General features: G+C 34.6%; 1 protein-coding gene across 2 annotated transcripts in view; it reads left to right on the forward strand.

Annotated features, from left to right (window-relative positions):
• Positions 1–16,637, forward strand: part of arap3 (ArfGAP with RhoGAP domain, ankyrin repeat and PH domain 3) — a 32,524-nt gene extending 15,887 nt beyond the window's left edge. The window contains exons 10-34 of one of the 2 annotated variants that reach the window (XM_058798430.1): positions 189–295; positions 1,637–1,836; positions 2,165–2,250; positions 2,395–2,577; positions 4,081–4,222; positions 4,537–4,641; positions 5,818–5,974; positions 6,086–6,188; positions 6,284–6,482; positions 6,609–6,672; positions 7,643–7,806; positions 7,918–8,130; positions 8,908–9,013; positions 9,104–9,251; positions 9,542–9,610; positions 9,746–9,820; positions 10,153–10,270; positions 10,411–10,539; positions 11,358–11,494; positions 11,609–11,691; positions 11,773–11,808; positions 12,456–12,519; positions 12,602–12,745; positions 12,841–12,879; positions 15,390–16,637. In XM_058798430.1, coding sequence (XP_058654413.1) covers positions 189–295; positions 1,637–1,836; positions 2,165–2,250; positions 2,395–2,577; positions 4,081–4,222; positions 4,537–4,641; positions 5,818–5,974; positions 6,086–6,188; positions 6,284–6,482; positions 6,609–6,672; positions 7,643–7,806; positions 7,918–8,130; positions 8,908–9,013; positions 9,104–9,251; positions 9,542–9,610; positions 9,746–9,820; positions 10,153–10,270; positions 10,411–10,539; positions 11,358–11,494; positions 11,609–11,691; positions 11,773–11,808; positions 12,456–12,519; positions 12,602–12,745; positions 12,841–12,879; positions 15,390–15,791 — 3,273 coding nt within the window. In that variant the 3' untranslated portion in view covers positions 15,792–16,637. The remainder of the gene's footprint in view (positions 1–188; positions 296–1,636; positions 1,837–2,164; positions 2,251–2,394; positions 2,578–4,080; positions 4,223–4,536; positions 4,642–5,817; positions 5,975–6,085; positions 6,189–6,283; positions 6,483–6,608; positions 6,673–7,642; positions 7,807–7,917; positions 8,131–8,907; positions 9,014–9,103; positions 9,252–9,541; positions 9,611–9,745; positions 9,821–10,152; positions 10,271–10,410; positions 10,540–11,357; positions 11,495–11,608; positions 11,692–11,772; positions 11,809–12,455; positions 12,520–12,601; positions 12,746–12,840; positions 12,880–15,389) is intronic. The other variant, XM_058798431.1, reaches the window with a different exon arrangement.
• The last annotated feature ends 3,371 nt before the right edge of the window (positions 16,638–20,008 follow it).

Consider the following 20,008-nt stretch of genomic DNA (forward strand, 5'->3'; position numbering starts at 1 on the left):
TGCTTTGCCTCTTTCATCTCTCACTGTGATGCAGTTTGAGTTTTTTGAAACTCTTTTGAAACTTTCGCTATTGAAGTATTTTGAACTTCCTATAGCATATGTGCAATTCATTCAAAAATAGCCTTAAATCATTTGCGTCATACTAATTCTTGGTTTAAGGCTGACCCTTTGTGATATGTGTTCTGCAGTGCTTTAAAAATGGAATTGGAATTACTGTAATTGAGGCCAGAGGTGCTACAATTCGTGATGGGAAGGGCAAGAGCTTTGATCTCATTACACCTTATAAAACCTTCAGGTAAACCGTTCAAGTCACGCTATGCTTCTGTTAAGTAGCTTGCACGTGTGTACCCTTTTAAGTCATTTCCAGCTCTCCAAATATGTAGTTTAATCAGTGATTTGTTGATTTGTCTGGAATCGAAGCAAGAAAAATCTTCTTCTCTAAAATTCATATTCTCTAAAAACAAGTCCTGTTATCATACACAATTTTAAATGTCAAGTAAATTGAATAAATTGTTAATTGAATAAAATTCTAAAAAAAGATTTTTTTAGAAAAAATTCTCTCGTATACCTTTTTAACTGATCAAATATGGAGTAAAACAGTAATATTGTGAAATAATTAAAAATGACTGCTTTGTATTTTAATATTTTGTTAATTCCTGTGATGGCTAAGCTGAATTTTCTGCAGCTATTACTGGTGCTCAAGAAACATTTTTTATTATAATCAATTATGAAAACTGCTGTGCAGCTTAATATTTTTGTGGCAACCCTGATACACACTAGTGAAAAAAAAAAAACCTGTGCTATAATTGATTTAAATACATTTATTTCATACCAAGTATACTTCAAACGCATTAACATATTTATTGACATATCACTTAAAACTTACTGATATAAAATTATAATTAAACTTTATTTATTTTTTGCACAATGCACATTTCTTAATATTATGCCTAAAATGTGTTTTAATATCACTCTTAATAAAGATTTTATGATCTCTGTATAATATCAGTCTTTAAATACAAGATATTTAAAGTGTGTGTGAAGTATATACAATCAAACGTACTTGAGTATATCTTTAGCTGGACCTCAGCACTACTGCGGCACAATTAAAATGCATTAAGCACAAAATTAATTGTTTCAATTGAGCAGAATTTAAGTTTACCAGTTTAGTATACTAAAAGTACAGTTGCAGGGTATTTTTATTAAGCCCATAAATATGGAAATGTATTTGTAGTATATATTTCACTAGGGCAGTTTTTTCAGCATTCTTTGATGAACAGAAAGTTCAAAAGAACAGCGTTTATTTGACCTTTGAAATCTTTTGTAACATTATAAATGTCTTTACAGTTACTTTTGATCAATTTAATGTGTCCTTGCTGAATAAAAGTATTTTTTATTTGAAAAAATTCTTACTGACCCCAAACGTTTGAGCGCTAGTGTATATTCTGTAATACACACACATACATAGACATTATTGAAATAAAGTCAGTTTCATCATTTAAATTTAACCGCACCCTTAAAGAAAGCATTGAAGTCAAACAGAGGTCTGTTCCCGCTAAGTAACCATGCCAGACTGGAGACAATTAATAGGATCCATGATGGCAGAGCATTAAGAGGGTTGTGTGCATTCTTGCAGCTTTACGGCGGAGTCGGAGCGAGAGAAACGGGACTGGATGGAGGCCCTGCAGGAATCTATAGCGGAAACACTATCTGATTATGAGGTGGCGGAGAAGATCTGGTCCAACAGGTCCAACAAGATCTGCGCAGACTGCAAAGCCATCAATCCGGACTGGGCATCCATCAATCTCTGTGTGGTCATCTGCAAGAACTGCGCAGGTGTGTGGCGGTGACTTATCATCTCGATGACTTTTATCATGTAAACTTGTGAATTCTGCTGAATTAAGCTATAATATATTCATCAAAACAGTTGGTGTGAGATGTTTCGCCTTTTCCAAACAGGGGAAGGGCAGTGCATTGTTAAGGTTGATACAGATGGTGCTAAGAGTTTCTAAGCTCATTTGAGAGTTCGTGTGAGGTCCTCCGTGCCGTATACTACAGATAAAAGTGGCTCAGAGGCACCTTATCAGGAAGTCTTTGTGGGACAAACAGAATGAATGGTGCGTGGAGAGTGATGTGGTGCCTCTTTTGTTCTGTCTGCCTGCAGGCCAGCATCGAGGTCTCGGCACAATGGTGTCGAAAGTGCAGAGTCTGAAACTAGACACCAGCGTGTGGAGCAATGAGATCGTTCAGGTAGGGGTTGCCGTGGGTTCTGAGGGGTTTTTTACAGGTCTTTTTGTGAAAAGATCTTTTTTGTTCCAATTATCAGGGTTCCTGATATCCCCAGTGATTTTACCACAAGGTTCACAAATTAGGCCTTATCTTTGTGTGTTCTAGCTCTTCATAATGCTTGGCAATGATAGAGCCAATGAATTTTGGGCGGCGGGACTTCCTGTGACTGAGGAGCTTGACTGTGACGCCTCCCCAGAGCAGCGGAGAGAGTTCATCACCCACAAATACAGAGAAGGCAGATATCGCCACCCTCATCCCAGTTTTAGTACCCAAGAGGAGCTTCTTAAGGTAAAGGATAAGCCACAGGGGAGAGATCATGCAAACCAATGGTAACTTGTTTACCAGTCAGTAAGATTAAGATTATTCATCAATTATTTAAGATTATTCATAGTCTTAAAAGTACAGTCAGAAGTGTTGGACATGGCTTCTACAATGTCAGATTTTATTTTAATTTCACTGCGTTTATTTTTAAACCTCAGTAAAAAAAACCCAACAACAACAAAAAACAAAGCAACAGAATATCGATTTTTCTGGCCTGGAAAATGTATGTAAATGAGATAAAATTGTCTTTGATCCACAAACAATTTAATCTGCCCTTGGTGTAGTAAAATAATAATATGTAAAACACATTAAATAATAATTCTATTAGTTATTAATAATAATAATAATAATAATGTAGTTAAATTAAGTTAATATAGTAAGTTATATAAGTTGTAAATAATAATAATAATAACAATAATAATACTATTAGTAATACTACTATTGCTGTTATTACTACTACTACTATTGTTATTTTGTTTTAAATACAAAATAATTAAGTTAATAATAATAATAATAATAATAATAATGTAAAAATAATATTAATATTACTACTACTACTACTACTAATTTACTACAACAATAATAACACTATTACTATTTTTGTTTTAAATGCACAATAAAATAAGTTAATAATAATAATAATTACTATTGTAATTACTTCTACTATTGTTGTTATTATTACTATTGTTATTATTTTGTTTTTAATATACAATAATAATAATAAAAATAATACTTTTTTAAATGAATTTAAAACCTTTAAGTTATGGAAATTTGTATGGCAAATATGCATTATTCTTAGTAATGCTCAGTGGTCATGAACAGTAAGAGGCCATGGAAAATCAAGGGAATTCATTGTTCAACAAAATGGAAACTTTATATTGCTGTTAGCAATTAGCACTGACTGAAGCCTTTGTGTAAACCTTGTGCAGATGTATATAGGCCTTTTGCATTTAACGATGAATATTTTACACGGTTGTCTTCAGAGCCACATAACTTCAACACTTTTGCACAATAAATGCATTTCCCTTTCCTCTTCTGCAACACACTTAATTTTGAAATACCCTGAATACTTCCTCAAATAAGAACCGCAGTGAACTATTGCAGTGGACATTTCTCCGTGTAATAGCTTTGCTTCAAAAGAAAACTTTTAGATCAGTCCCCACTGGGGCAGTGAGGACATCCTGTCTTAATATAGATAGAGCCATCTAAGTATTATGCCAGCGGTCAAGCCAAGATTAGGATGTATTATTCTTTCTCAGGACTTTCCCAAGGCTATCATTTGTGCATCCAGACTACCTGTGAACCCCAGAATAAGCCGATGGCTGTGTTGTGAATTGTAAATAATGAAGAGCACTAATAAAAGGACTGCAAAAAATAGAGGGATTTTTAGAAGAAGCTTTGAAAGTCCGCTGGCTAAATATGCTATTAGCGGTGCATTTGTTGAAGAGTGTGTATGTGGTCTCCCTGCAGGCGCTGTGCACCGCTGTGACTGAGCAGAACCTGCTAAAAACGGTCACTCAGATTTTTGCGGAGGCTGAGGCCGCTCGACTCGCTGGCGCTAATGGAAACGATAAGCGTGTATCTCCGCATTACTCATACACACAGTCTGCAGGTATGTTAGTAGTTCAGTACGCTCCAGTACTTCACTACAGCAATGTTCCTTAAAGGTGAAGTTTGAAATTTAAAAGGCACCTAGTCAGAACTGGAAAAAATAAACTAATTCACAGTTCTCTTAAAATTCTCCATCTTGAACATGGTGAATAATATTTTTTTTAATGTATGTTTTTCTACGTTCTTTGATTCTCTATACTGTAACATCAATACAATTGCATACTTCACCTTTAGCATATGGAAATTGTAATATATGTCATCCATAAGTGAAATACAAGAGGTGTGAAGTATCTCACTGTAATTCTCTGGATTCAGATTCCTGTGTCTATGATGAGATCATGCAGCCCATCCTGTACTCCGGCTACCTCTACAAGTCAAGCTCCTTGAACAAAGGGACATTATCCCGCAGAACCAGAGACGGTAGGCGACTATGTGCTATAAACAAGCCTTGGCAGTGATTTAGGAGCAGACTGTACCTCTTCAGTAAAAATAAAGCTATTCAGTGCCATGTCACTGTACTTCATACTCATCAGTAGTGTTGGGGGTAACGCATTACAAGTAACACACGTTACGTAATCCGATTACTTTTTTTCAAGTAACTAGTAAAGTGATGCATTACTTTTTAATAAAATAAAATTAATAAAATTATAAATTTACTTGTTTTCCCATTTATTCACTGACATTTCTCCTGTCCCCATGTTGAGAGAAATTAGGAGAGAGGTGCAGAGATGCTTCTTTCAGTCTGTGGCTTATTCATTTCACTTTTGGTGTAAAAGGGCCTTTACAGTTGCCTACATTATTAAAAACAAATAACCAAGCCCAGCCCAGGTGACAAAATGTAATGCAAAAGTAACATAATACATTACATTACTTTCCTTAAAAAGTAACAAAGTATCAAAATTAGTTACTTTTTTATGGAATAATGCAATAATGTAATGCATTACTTTTAAAAGTAACTTTCCCCAACACTGCTCATCTGATTGTGCAAGTATGAAATTAAATAAAATAGCATTAAATGAAAAAATAAAATAAAAATAATGATTGCATCAAAAGTTTGGGTTCAGTTAGATTTGTTTCAAAGAAATTAATTTTAATTAAACAAAGATGCATTCAGTTTATCAAAGGTGACAGAAATCTTTCATAACATTATAAAAGTTTTTACTATTTCTAATAAATGCTGTCCTTTAATCTTTATATTCTTCAAATAATCCTGAAAAATGTATTATGGTTTCCATAAATTATTAAGCAGCAAAACTGTTTTCAACATTGATAATAAGAAATGTTTCTTGAGCAGCAAATCGGCATATAAGAATGATTTCTGAAGGATCATGTGACACTGAAGACTGGAGTAATGATGCTGAAAATTCAACTTTGCATCACAGGAATAAATTTCATTTTAAAATGTATTTAAATAGAAAACATTTATTTTAAATTGTAATAACATTTTACAATATTACTATTTTTACTGTGATATTACTATTTTTTTTTTTTTACTGTATTTTTATCAAATAAATGCAGATTTGACATCTGATATGAAACATCTACAGAAAAAATAATTGTTTTTTTTATATTACCTTTTTGATTTGATTTATTCAGCAGATTTTCAAAAGTACTGGTGTTCGGTGGAGAAGTCTATTCTCTTCTATGAGTCTGACAGATGTCATGAGCCCAGTATGAAGATCGATGTTAAAGACATCATCTGTTTAGGAGTTAGCAGGCCAGACTCCAGCAACAACAGCGGCTTTATTGACAAGTGGGTGCCACTGCATAACACAACATCCTTCGAGACATAATCAGATTTAGAAATGTCATAGTATCATAATCATAACATTATAACAGTATGGTTCTTTGTTGTTCCCTTCAGATTTCGATACACTTTTGAACTTTACCTAACATCTGATAAACTGATCCAGTTTGGCTTGGAGACTACAGATGCGTTGCACAGTTGGGCACGAGCAATAGGGAAGGTAAATATTAATCAGTCGAGCTGTGCTCTATGTACACAGGAAATAGCTTGACACATCAGTGCATTAGATCTCACCTCAGTTTTGATGTCTGGCAGGCCACCACCCCTCTCAGCTGTCACTGCCTGCTGGCGCGAGAGTTCGAGCGAGTGGGCGTCCTGCGCTACAAGGCCATGCTAGACCCACAGCAGTGGAAAGAAGGCTTCTTTGTTCTGCAGAAGTCCAACCTGTTCATATGCCCTGGAAATGATGGAGCCGCAGAGGATATTATAAACTTGAAACGCCTACAGGAGCTCAGTGAGTCTGTTAGCTCAATCACTGTGAAACTGATATTTCAGAGAAAATAGTGCTGCTAAATTTACCCTCGGGGATTAATAAATGAGCTATGTACTTACCTGTCTTTGTCTTGGGTTAAAAATCAAGGCATTGCATCCGAAACAGAGAACCATGAGAAGAAGGACATCCTGGTTCTTGTTGAGAAAGGAAGGTGGGTCTTTGACTTCTATAAATACACATGTTGAAGCCAAAATTAAAACTCTTTACTTTCTCAAAGGAATAATTCACCCATAAATTAAAATTAGCTAAATATGTACTCGCCCTCAGGCCAAGACGTAGATGACTTTGTTTCTTCTTCTGAGAAATGTAGCATTACATCACTTGCTCACCAATGGATCCTTTGCAGTGAATGGGTGCCGTCAGAATGAGAGTCCAAACAGCTGATTAAAACATCACAATAATCCACAAGTAATCCACACCACTCCAGTCCATCAATTAACATCTTGTGAAGTGAAAAGCTGTGTTTGTAAGAAGCAAATCGATTATTAAGACGTTTTTAATTTCAAACCATTTCGCTAAAATCCATAATTTTTTTTTTTTCCTCCAGTGAAATAGTGATCTCATCTGAATCAGGAGACAAATATGCACAGATCAAGCACCATTTACAACTGAAAACAGTCTAAAACATTTCTAAACAAATATGGCAGTGTATGTTGATGTGAGAGGACAACGGGATATACTTTTTTTTTACTGGAGGGAGTGTTATTATAGATTATGGACTCATATTTTGACCAGAAGTAACAGTTTAAAGATAAAACACCTTAATAATGGATTTGTTTCTTACAAACATGCAGTTTTTCACTACTCAAGACATTAACTGATGGACTGGAGTGTTGTGAATTATTGTGATGTTTTTATCAGATGTTTGGACTCTCATTCTGACGGCACCCATTCACTGCAGATGATCCATTGGTGAGCAAGTGATGCAATGCTACATTTCTCAGATGAAGAAACAAACTCATCTACATCTTGGCCTGGTTGTGATTTTTTTAAATTTTAGCAAATTTTACATAATTTTAGCATAATACATCTCCCTCTCTTATTGCAAATGATTGCATGTTATTACAACGCAGAAAAAGTCCCATTAATTTTTCATCAAAATATAATGACTCTGTCTGCAGGACTCTGCATCTGCAGGGCATGGGCAGGACCGATTTCTCCCTGTGGTACGCAGACATTCAGAAGGCAGCAGGAGGGAAAGGGAACACCCTGAAAGACCAGCAGCTCAGCAGAAATGACATCCCCATCATCGTTGACAGCTGCATTGCCTTTATAACTCAGTATGGTGAGAACACAGACCTCTCATTTCCCTGTGCTTTGTATTGAAGACAGTCCACCCTGCCTAAATCTATAACATTAACACTGCAGTCTGAATGATTGAATCTCTCTTACGCAGGTCTGGGCCATGAGGGTATATACAGGAAAAACGGTGCAAAGTCAAGAATCAAGCTTTTGATGGAGGAGTTTCGTAAGGACGCCCGCAATGTGAAACTCCGTATTGGAGATAACTTCATAGAGGACGTGACGGATGTACTGAAAAGATTCTTTCGGGAGATTGATGATCCCATATTCATGGCTGATCTCCACCCCTTCTGGAAGGAAGCTGCCAGTTAGTACAGTACACTTGCTTTGAATGTTTATATGCAGTTTAATTAAATATTGTGGGTTATTTTCTGCATAATGTCTATGAAATGCATCTAGGGCATGCTTACGATTGCAAACAATAATTTTGATAGAACATACACTGCTATTCAAATGTTTTGGGTTTTTGAAATGTTTTTGAAAGAAGGCTCTTCTGCTCACCAAGGCTGCATTTACTTGATCAAAAATATTATTAGAATTTAAAATAACTGTTTTCTATTTGAATATATTTGAAAATGTCATTTATTTCTGTGATGGTTTTCAGCATCATTACTCCAGTCGTCAGTGTCACGCATAATGTTACAATATAATGCTACAAATATTATGTAACATTATAAAAGTCTTTACTGTTATTTTTGATCAATTTAATGCATCCTTTCCAAAAACAAAAATGATAAAATTATAATCCAAATCAAAATTGGGCCGTCCTAATTGTATTATCATTTTTGAAAGTATATTGGTATCACAACCAGATATCCTTCCACATGAAAAAGACAAATTAGACGTTTTACAGGTCAAGTAGCAAGCTTTTTTCAATTATTTGTACTGAGGAATTTAAGTGGTTTAACAATAATACAGTAAGTTTCACACTGCACGTATATTATTTAATGTATATAACAAAAACTGGATTTTACAAGCATAAACATGAAGTTGAAAACAACCCAGACTATTTATATAACTGACAACAAACATTGGATTTTGGCTAGTTAAAGTTGTCTCAGTGATTTTTCATACTATTATGCAGAGATACCTCAAAAGCCACAGCGTTTGGACCGATACAAAGAGCTGATTCGAGGTTTACCTCGGGTCAACAGAACGACTTTAGCAGCGCTCATCAGTCATCTCTACAGGTGAGTCTTCAATCTGATTCTGATTCAGCCACGTCTGGTCTTCGTTCATTTATAGCAGCTCTCACATGGCTTTCTCTTCCTCTCTCTTAGGGTGCAGAAGTGTGCTGATCTCAATCAGATGTGCACCAAGAACCTGTCCCTGCTGTTCGCTCCCAGCCTGTTTCAGACTGATGGGAAAGGGGAACATGAGGTCAAAATCATAGAAGACCTCATCGATAACTACCTGTATATATTTGATGTAAGTGAATAACTTCCTAACATGATATTATAGCAAAAACAGTGCTGTGGTGGCATCATGGTGAAGTTATGATATCAGGTGATGATACGATAATACAGTATTTGGAGATACCATGTACTATGCAACTTATTTAATTCTGAATACCATGCAAATCATTGAATACTATGATATTAAAATGGTACAAAAAATATGGGAGTACCATTGTATACTTTTTTTTTGTGGAATGTAGTTTTATGTAAATTTGAATAATTTTGATGCTTTTTAAACATTTTCTTTTTGTGTTTGATCAGATTGATGAAGAGCATCAAACTCAGATTGAACTGGAAATCAGTTTGATAACCACTTGGAGAGACACACAGGTAGACTAAAAAAGTTTTTATTTTTGCATTTATTTATTTATGTATTTAATAATAATTTTTAATAAAAGTTTTAGTGTTATTAATATTTTATTTGTTAATAGTATCATATTTTAATATTGTTTGTGTTTATTGCAGCTCTCGCAGGCAGGGGACTTGATTATTGAAGTTTATCTAGAAGAAAAGATACCAGACTGCTGCATCACTCTGAAAGTAAGTAGATCATATAAAAATAAAATATAATATAATATAATATAATATAATATAATATAATATAATATAATATAATAATAATAATATAATATAATATATATATATATATATATATATATATATATATATATATATATATATATATATATATATATATATATATATATAATGATTAAAATATGATTTTTTTTTTCAAATATAAATTCAATTTCCTGTATTTCCTACTGTATTTCATCTTTTTATGTTTGACGGAGAGTTGCTGTTGCACAACATTGCCACATGGTGGCAGATTCAAATCATTAATGCAAACTTCTGGTGTGGCTTTCTCACAGGTGTCTCCCATGATGTGTGCTGAGGAGCTGACCAATCAGGTGCTGTATATGAGAAATATTCCTGCGGGAGAAAAAGATGTGTGGATGACCTTTGAGGCCATCGAGGAAGGAGAGCTTGGTAAAAACGAAAAGCAAACTAATTAATTCAAACACAATTTCACTTCAGTCACTACTGAAGTTAATCAGACACTGCAGTGGAAACAATGTTTTTTAAGGCTGAGAGAAACAATAGATAAACGCAGCATGTAATTTCCGCAGAGCGACCTCTTCACCCTAAAGAGAAGGTTCTGGAACAAGCGCTACAGTGGTGTAAAATGGCCGATCCCAGCTCAGCGTATCTGGTGGTGAAGAAGGTGCCTAGAGGAGAAGCTATAGACATTTTCACAGGTGAAAGCATATTCATTTCAACAGATAAACTGACTTTTAGAGAATATAAAGGTGTGTTGAATATTTGAAGCCATTTTTCACTTCAGTGGTACTGCATTGTCACAAAAACATTTTTATAAGAATAAATATTCCATATACTGTAGTCTCTCCACTAAAAAAAGAGGTAAAAAAACAAATGCACCAAAATTACAGTACTGTTCAAAAGATTTTTTGGTTTGTTTTTTAAAGAAGGAAGTTTTGTGCCAAGTCTGCATGTATTTGACCAAAAATACAGTAATATTGTGAAATGTTATTAAAATTTCAAACAAAGGTTTTCTATTTGAATGCATTTTAAAAATTAATTTATTCTTGTGATCAAAGCTGAATTTTCAGCATCATTACTCCAGTCTTTAGTGTCACGTGATCCTTCAGAAATCATTCTAATATGCTGTTTTTCTGGTCAAGAAACATTTCTTATTATCAATGTTGAAAACAGGATTTTTCCCCCTCATGATTATTTAATGAATAATTCAAAAGATCAACATTTATTTGAAAATAGAAATCTTTTGCAACATTTTAAATGTCTTTACCATCACCTTCTGTTCATTTGTAAAAAAACAAACAAAAAAAACCCTCCAAACTTGGGAACAGTAGAGTATACAAGAATGAGAAAAAAGATAAGAAAATACAGTATGCCACATTGATTTATTACTACAACTCTAAAACCATTTTTGTCTCATGAAAAACACCAACTGTATATTTTGTACAAAATGATACAGCTGTATTGTTGTTGGGTTTTTGACCTTGTATCTGTTGTATCTGTGTGTTGTGGGCTGCAGCCTATAAGAGTGAGATAGTGAAGTCTGGAGTGCTGAAGTGTCGGGAAGAGCCGCCCAAGCTCTTGCAAGGAAACAAATTCCAGGAGCGATCTTTCCAAATTAAAGACCACAGATTAATCCTGATGAAAGACAAAAAAGTATGTGTATGGTTCATAATCACCTTCTACATTAAGGCACGTTAGAGGTTTCTGTGTAAATAAGACAACACTGAACTGAAAGGCAAAACTAAAAGCAGCTTTTCTGCATCACAGAGCAACAAACCTGAGAAAGAGTGGCAACTGAAAACCTTGAAGATTTACATGGGGATCAGAAAGAAGTTAAAACCACCAACAAAGTGAGATGCACGTTCCACAATAAGCTTCTTTACATCAGTGAACTTGATATAACTTTAAATAACAAGTGTGTTTACTTGCAGATGGGGATTAACAGTGATGCTGGATAAACAGCAATTGTAAGTGGTATTTATATGTGTTATACTTATATGTGTACATGGAATAGAACAGGAATTAAGATACTTCATAAGAGACTTTTCAAAAACAAAATCTTGCAGCCCCAATATATATATATATATATATATTTATTACCCCTTTATATGTATATGTATGTATATGTGTTTAAATAAAAACATTTATTTCATAATTATATTTTCCCCCATTTTAAATTATTATCCAATGAAAGGTTAGATTTTTGTGATTAAAAAAAAAAAAAGATCAAAAGGATTAACAATGCAGATTAATTTTCACAGCCTTCTTTGATCATTTTTTACCAAGGGTGCCGATATTTTTGGCCATGACTGTGTATATATATATATATATATGCGTGTGTATGTGTATATGTGTATGTATATTTGTGTATGTGTATGTATATATATGTCCGTTTCATACAACATGTTATATGTGAGTGTTATTATGCATTATACTCTTTAAAGGTACCTTGTAAAAGTAAATAATTATTAAACAATAATGCGTATTATAGGACATGAGTATGAATACATTTAAAAGCATTTTATATTTCTTTACAATGCTTTATACAAGCTTTATAGAAAGTGTCTATTTATAGCTACTTAGTGAACAGTAATCACTCTCCTTGACTGCACAGGTACCTCAGCTGTTCCTGTGAGACTGAATTATGGGACTGGATGACTAATTTACTAAAAGCACAGGTACAGCACATTTTAAATTGAACAAATCTGAATGTTTATTGACATTTCAGAGCTGTAAATTAACATTAACGTCCTCCCTCAGAATGATGATTTGCGCCCACCTGTGATGAGACGGCACTCTTCCTCTGACATTTCCAAGCAGAAGTTTGGCACCATGCCGCTCGTGCCCATCAGAGGAGAGGAGAGCAATACCAACTCCACCATGCTCTCCGCCAATCAGACTCTGGTACAACACTGTGGCGTCCTCTAGTGGTTCAGTGCATGTAACGCTCACTTGGACTTTGCTTTGAGATTTAACTTGTTGTCTGTGTATTTTTGCAGAGAAAGCTCCACACGAGAAGGGCTCTCTCAATGTTCTTTGTAAGTATTTCTTTTTATCTGCAGATTAATCCAATGCATTTACTTTAAAAGAATAGTTAACCCGAAAAAGAGTATTTGCTAAATATTTACTCACCCTCAGTCCATGCAAGATGTAGATGAGTTTGTCTCTTCATCAGAACTGATCTGGAGAAATGTAGCATCACTTGCTCACCAATGGATGCTCTGCAGTGAATGGGTGCCGTCAGAATGAGAGTCCAAACAGCTGATAAAACATCACAATAATCCACAAGTAATCCACACCACTCCAGTCCATCAATTAACATCTTTTGAAGCAAAAAGCTGCGTGTTTGTAATAACATTTTTAACTTCAAATCATTACCTATCCATAATATTGCGTTCTCCAGTGAAAAAGATGTCTTGTCTGAATAAGGCGGGAAATATGCACAGATCAAGCACCACTGGAAGAAGCGTTATTATGGATTATGGACTGGTATAGAAGTGATGGTTTCATGTGAAAAAACTATTTATGGATTTGTTTATTACAAACACTCAGCTTTTCACTTCACAAGACATTAATTGATGGACTGGAGTGGTGTGGATTACTTGTGGATTATTGAGATGTTTTTATCAGATTTTTGGACTCTCATTCTGACGGCACCCATTCACTGCGGAGGATCCATTGGTGAGCAAGTAATGCAATGCTACATTTCTCCAAATCTGTTCTGATGAAGAAACAAACTCATCTACATCTTAGATTAAATGTACAGAGTACATTTTCAACAAATTTTCATTTTTGGGTGAGCTATTACCCAACTTAATGTTCAGTTTCACACCTTTGCATACAAGTTTTGTTGCCATTTTTTCAACATAATCAGTCACAATTACTCTGATTATAGTGGCTGGTCAAAATGTAAAAGTAGGAGGTTTGGAAAGTATCAGATGACTTCTGGGTCTAACAAACGCTCAAAAATGTAAGGGTGTGCTTTACAAAAGAGCCTATACTTAATTGAGGAATTCCCTTTGACTTCCTCGGTCCTTCCCCCCCATTCCTGTTGGGAACCAGGGTTTCCTGATATGACAGGATGCATTTGGAGGAAGAATGCTTCTACTGCATTGTTCTGCAACTGTAGCCTTGAGGGAGGGCAGGGAGCTCGCTTCACCTCTTGTGTTTTGGGAAAATGCTGCAGCTTCTGGTGTGTCCCGGCCCAAAAGCTTTCGCAAGCAAATTGTCTGCGGGCTTCATGCTTTTGTCCTCAATGTATTCGCCAATTATCTTGATGTTGTCGCTCTGATACCGAGACAAAAGTTTCAACTCGGAAAAGGAAGTAATTTGTTTTGAACATTGTAGAGGAGCAATCCCTTTCTGTGCATGTCCCACTAACTGCAAATACTACTTTTGTTAGCATAATGGTAGAACATCTAATCAGGTATCTAGTAGATTAGGTATTTTCATGAGATAATAGTCACGAGTGTGTTCGAAACCTAACACTTGTATGGATGAGATGTAGTTTTTATGATCTTAGTTCAGGAGACTGATTTGCTTTGGACGCACACATTTGTGTACGCAAGGATACAAGCTCATAAGCTTACTTGTATTTTATAAACACATGGCATTATAGGTTGGTCTGATTGGTTGAGCTATACATTCGACGCTGTTGTGAAATAGCTGATAGTATTTATTTATTTAACACAATATTTATAACATTTATTGTTATTATTTATTTGTATGTAATTTTAAAGTGAAATGAAATAGCATTATTATTCATTATTTTATTATAGCTAATTTTTTTGTAGTTAATAAAAATGTAATGCCATACTACAACAACAACAATAATAAATAATCAAATGATTATTATTAATTATTATAAGGTTCTTATAATAGTATATTCACTATAATTATGACTCATTTATAGTTAATAATGAATTAGGATAATTAAAAATAATTATTTAATAATAATAAAGACAATATAGTTATGGTATTATCTAAAATTATTATTATTGTATAACAACAACAATATAATAATAATAATAATAATAATAATCATCATCATCATAATAGTGTGTGTAATATAAGATTTATATAATAGTATATTCACTATATTATTCTTGTTATATATTGTTGCATAAACATGTAATGTCATAAAACAACAATAATAATAATGATTGTTTACTACAACTATTATTATTATTATTATAACACAATATAGTAATAATGATGATAATAATAATAAATTAACAATATAACTATTAATATTATTATTATTATCAAGGTTCAAATTACATTATTTGTGATAAAGGTTAATATGATTATTATCACTAGATTTATTTATTGAATACTGGGTTTCTTGTGATATTAATGTTGTTTTAATTTAAATTCAGTCTTTTTTTCAAAACTGTTTCATAACTGTGGGGAGGTTACTGTAATGGATGGCTTATTGGTTTAAAGACTTAGGCCAGTGTAATTAAGTGTTGTAATCTGAAATCCACTACAGATATCTTTTTGACCTCCTGGTATGCCTTTCCATTGTCTTTTTTGTTTTCCTGCTCAGCCCATGAAGGTGCAGCAGGACTCGTTTGAGGAGCACATTGAAAGCCCCGAGCCTTTGTATGAGGAGGTGGGCGACTTCGGTCTGCAGGTGCTCAAATCTTTGGAAACTAGTTTCCTGTCCAGCGCTCACGCAGAGACACAGGAGGTGCCAGCACGGCCCGTCAGCCTCGGACAGAGGAAGGCCGCCTCCCTGGATCGCATGGTTGGCTCAAACCCAGTGCACGTTCTCTTATCCTCTGGAGAATCAATAGACACTCTGGGCCAGGAGGACTCCCTGCACGTCCCAGGTAGGCACAGGTCCCACAGATCATGTAGCCCCCAACAGGAACTGCTGTTACAGGAACTCTCCACAATGTTCTGCAAGAAACCAGAGTCTGAAGAGCAGCACGAGAACATCACCTGAGCTTAGAAACTAGATCAATCTCAAGAGCAACTTGCTTCGGAACTTGAAATTGCTGTTATTAAATTGCCACGTGTGTCTGTTTGAAATTGGCTAGTAAGAATCCAGTATTAAATCGATCAGTTTGTTAACGTGAAGTTTTGTGCCAAAGCAGTCACTGAAATTAAAATCTGTGAATCTGTGCTATAATTGTTTTGTATAAATTGGGTAAAACTGTTTTGGCATGTGCAGTCGTTGACTTGTTACACTAAAACTGACCGACCTCTCAACATTTAAAAAAAATTAAAAAAACCTTTTTTTTTATCGTTATTATATTTTTTTTGTTGTATTATTTGTACCTAAAGATGAAATTACATTTCAGTTCCTTTTCGTAACCGTTTTTAAAAATACATTTCTTGGCTCAGTAACAATACATGTTTAGTATAACAGTAAGAAATGCATGGAAAGCAAAGCATGTGCAGTCTGTAATACATAATCGGTGGACTTATTAGCAGTGAAAACATTTACATTGATATTCCTGGACTGCAGACTGATTAAATGACTACTGTATGGATGCATTTGACTTCATCTTTTATATGTATACAGTGTATTATATTTATTAATTTATTTATATAGACTATTTGAATCGTTCTCATATTTCTCAGTGTTTGAGGAGCATTATCCGAAAGAAGGATGAAGGCAGTTTGTTGAGTTGGACTGTAACAGTAGAGGGCAGTATAGATACAGCACATGATGTTCTGACAATCTAAAGCGTTTCACTGCAGATTTTCACTCCTCTTTACAGGCATTTATTAAAGGCATGTACAGTTCTATAAAGTTCATAACAAAATAAATCTGTTCTTACCCTGATTTTTTTATTCTTTGGCTCTTTGTGTTTTAATAACAATTTTTATGCACTGAATAAAGTATAATTTGTTTTTTGGGCCTGTTTTTAAAATAGATCATCCAGAAATGAAACGTAACAATTGTACTGAATTACATTACTGCTGCTGTATAGAACTGTCTATTTTATTTAATGCTAAAATGGAATTTGGTAGTGTTATGGCATGTTTTCCATCACTAACAGATAGCATAAAAAGTCTTGCATTTTGATTAATTTCGCTCATGTGTGCTTAAGTGTTTAAGAGATGTTGTGTTTATACAGAATCCCTGTGTGCAAAAATGAACACAGAGGCATCATTATCAAGATTGTTAGTGGTCAAATTAGGTATCATAATATATTTATGGTAAAATGACTAGGTTTTGGGTGTTGACTTGAGTCTTCAGGTGTGGTTAAGGAACGGTTTGAGTAAAACAGGATTATGTTTGGTTATGAGAGCAAGCATGTAGGCCTGGCTGAGGATCAGTCAATCAAAAGTGTCTTCTGGGGAGATTTGACTTTAAGAGTAATCTTATTATCCATGCTTTCAACTGGACACCTCTGAAGTAACCTTGTCATGGAGATGCCTGTCATTTCCTTCAAGATAATCTCTCTCTTTATGTCCAAATCCGTCAAATATCGGTTTTATTTGTAGCAATTATTTGTTCCCTTTAGGTAAATGGAAAAAAAAAGGTATTATTGTCATCATGATGTCTGATGATATGGGTTTGATTATGTATTTGGGAAATGGCTGAGACTTATAAAAAAGGTTTTGAGGGCCATTTTCCTGAATAACTAAAAGCTGAAGCTGGGTTTTTATGAAGTTGTGAGACACTGAACTCTTTTATGAGAATACTAACAATTAAATGTCACCAATTTCATGGAAAATACAATCTTTGTGATATTTGAATGTTCCTCTATAAATCAAACGCTTGACTAAGATTTGGCAATACCAGACACTTTCCATGACCTCAGATTAAAAAAAAATTTTTTTTTTAAGCATTAGAAGCACAATTCCCATATATTTGGTACAAGAATTATTAGGTATATTTTACTAAATTATTGCAGTAACTCATTTTGGTAACATTTTATTTTAAGGACCAATTCTCACTATTAACTAGCATGCATATTATAGCATATTGCCTGTTTGTTAATACTTATAAAGCACATACATAATAATGCCTTATTCTGCATGACCATATTAATAATCCTGAATTTAACAACCACCCTAATATCCATTAATAAGCAGCAAATTAGGAGTTTATTGAGTCAAATGTGGTAGTTAATATAGTTAATAGTGAGAATTGGACATAGTGTGACCCTCATTTTATCAATAACTACAGATCAACATCTGTTACCCATTATTTATTTAATTTAATTTAATTTAATTTTTTTATATAAATCCATACAAATATTTATTTTTTGTATGAATGTCTATTTTGACACATATTTTGCTGTTATTGTTATAAAGTAACAAAATCATACAAATCAGGGTTCTTAACTATATTTAAACATGTCCCAAAGATGGTAAACCTTTTGAGGTTGATAATCAACATTTATTGTTATTGTTAAGAGTACCTCTTTCACCTGTTGAAGAAAAAAAAAATCTTAATTTATTGAATTAAAAAAAAAAAAAAATGTTTTATTATTATTATTCCTAGAGCTGTTTTGTGTTGTGTTTATGGAAGTATTTACATATTATGCATGTTAAGGTTTGGCAATTTTTTTCCAGCATTGGTTTTCTAATGTTGCCACTTCCAAATCTGACAGAAAAAATGCAGCTGCAAGAACACACAGATATGTACCAGGAGAATTTTTTTTTCTTTTTTCAGTGAGCATTCAGCAGGCTCAGAGTGGGAGCTCTTGTTTGAGTTGCTTTGTACGTTCAGTCTTTTCTAGGGAAGAAGGGACAGCAAAGACAAGCCCCAACAAGAGCTTAGGGGATTAAGTTCATTCTCACTGCCAATTCGTCACCTTCCCTGTGCCCTCTGCTAGTGGTCTCAATGTGCTGCAGTGTTTTGTGGTGGCTGATTCACTTCAGTGAACAATTATAAGAAACATCAGCTCCTCCAAAAGCAGGAGGAAAAATATCCTCGGGGTTTTAGTCCTTCATCGAGTACAAGAGGACAAAAAAAGCTCTAAATCATGAAGTTGTATGCAAGCTGCTCGGGCCGCGAGCCGAACAATGTTGGAGTCTAGAAGATCCTTAGTGAGCCTTTGTTCCAACGTGTCACTTCTGTACTTCCTTCTGTACAAAAAAAGCAGATTATATGAGGATTTGTTGGGAAGATTGTCAATCTAATGCTCATGTGACCGAGAAATCATGGTAATATCTCTATATCTGGATGCAATGAAGTCAAACCGTTCGAATGCTCGACTAGTCTCAAATTTTCAAGCGTTTCTTTCTCTTTGAAAGCAAATGTTGAGATGACGGACAGTTGTCGAGTGATGACACGGCTCGGTCTTCTTGCACTGGGCACCCTCTTGTGAGCAAACACTTATTGTTGAGTCTGTCTGTGTATGAGTACCCCACTCTGAAAGGATTCATTGAGTCCATGGATGAGTAACCTCGGGCCGCTCGCTCTTCAAAAGGATCCTCTAGTGTGTCTTTGAAAGCAGACTCCTTCAGTGTGAATCTGAAGGGGGACTCTACACCCATTTAACAGTGTTTTTGGAGTAAGCCTCGTACTCGGGGTGTCTGACCCAATGGAGAGATAGAAGCTACAAAAAGGTGAAGAACCCGCAGGCTTACCGCAGAACGGGATCTCGTTTCAGTCTCGAGGACGCGCTCCCTGTTTCCGAGCCCCAGGACAATTGGGTGTAATTGGGACTTTTGTCTGAGTAGCATTTCTTCAAAGACAAGGCAGCCTCTCGGATAACCGCCATTATAGTTGTCCTTTGGCCTGGCAATTAGGATTTGAATCAGATGGTCACAAACCAAACCCTTAACACTCGTTTAATACGACCCTGGAGTACAGTCGGACTGATTTTGGGCGACAGTGATCATAACAACAAAATACAATGGGGTCCATAACTCTGAGAGCACTAGTGAAAATGCTTCTGTTTTAAAATGTTTCATTATGGTAACACTTTACAATAAGGTCCCCTTAGTTCAGTTCAATTAATGCATTAATTAACTTAGAAACAATGAGCAGTACATTTCTTACAGTATTTATACTTTATCTTTGTTAACTGTTAATTGTTGGTTCATTTTATGCCAGGTCCATTAAATAATATTAACTTCGGATTTTAATAATGTATTAGAAAATTCTAGGGCATAGGTAGGATTTTGACATTGGTGGGGACATAACGGCAGACAACAATAATTGCACAATTTTGATTATGTAAAACCAACAACATT

Source organism: Onychostoma macrolepis, chromosome 14 (genome assembly GCF_012432095.1).
Source record: "Onychostoma macrolepis isolate SWU-2019 chromosome 14, ASM1243209v1, whole genome shotgun sequence".
Classification (NCBI taxonomy): Eukaryota; Metazoa; Chordata; class Actinopteri; order Cypriniformes; family Cyprinidae; genus Onychostoma; species Onychostoma macrolepis.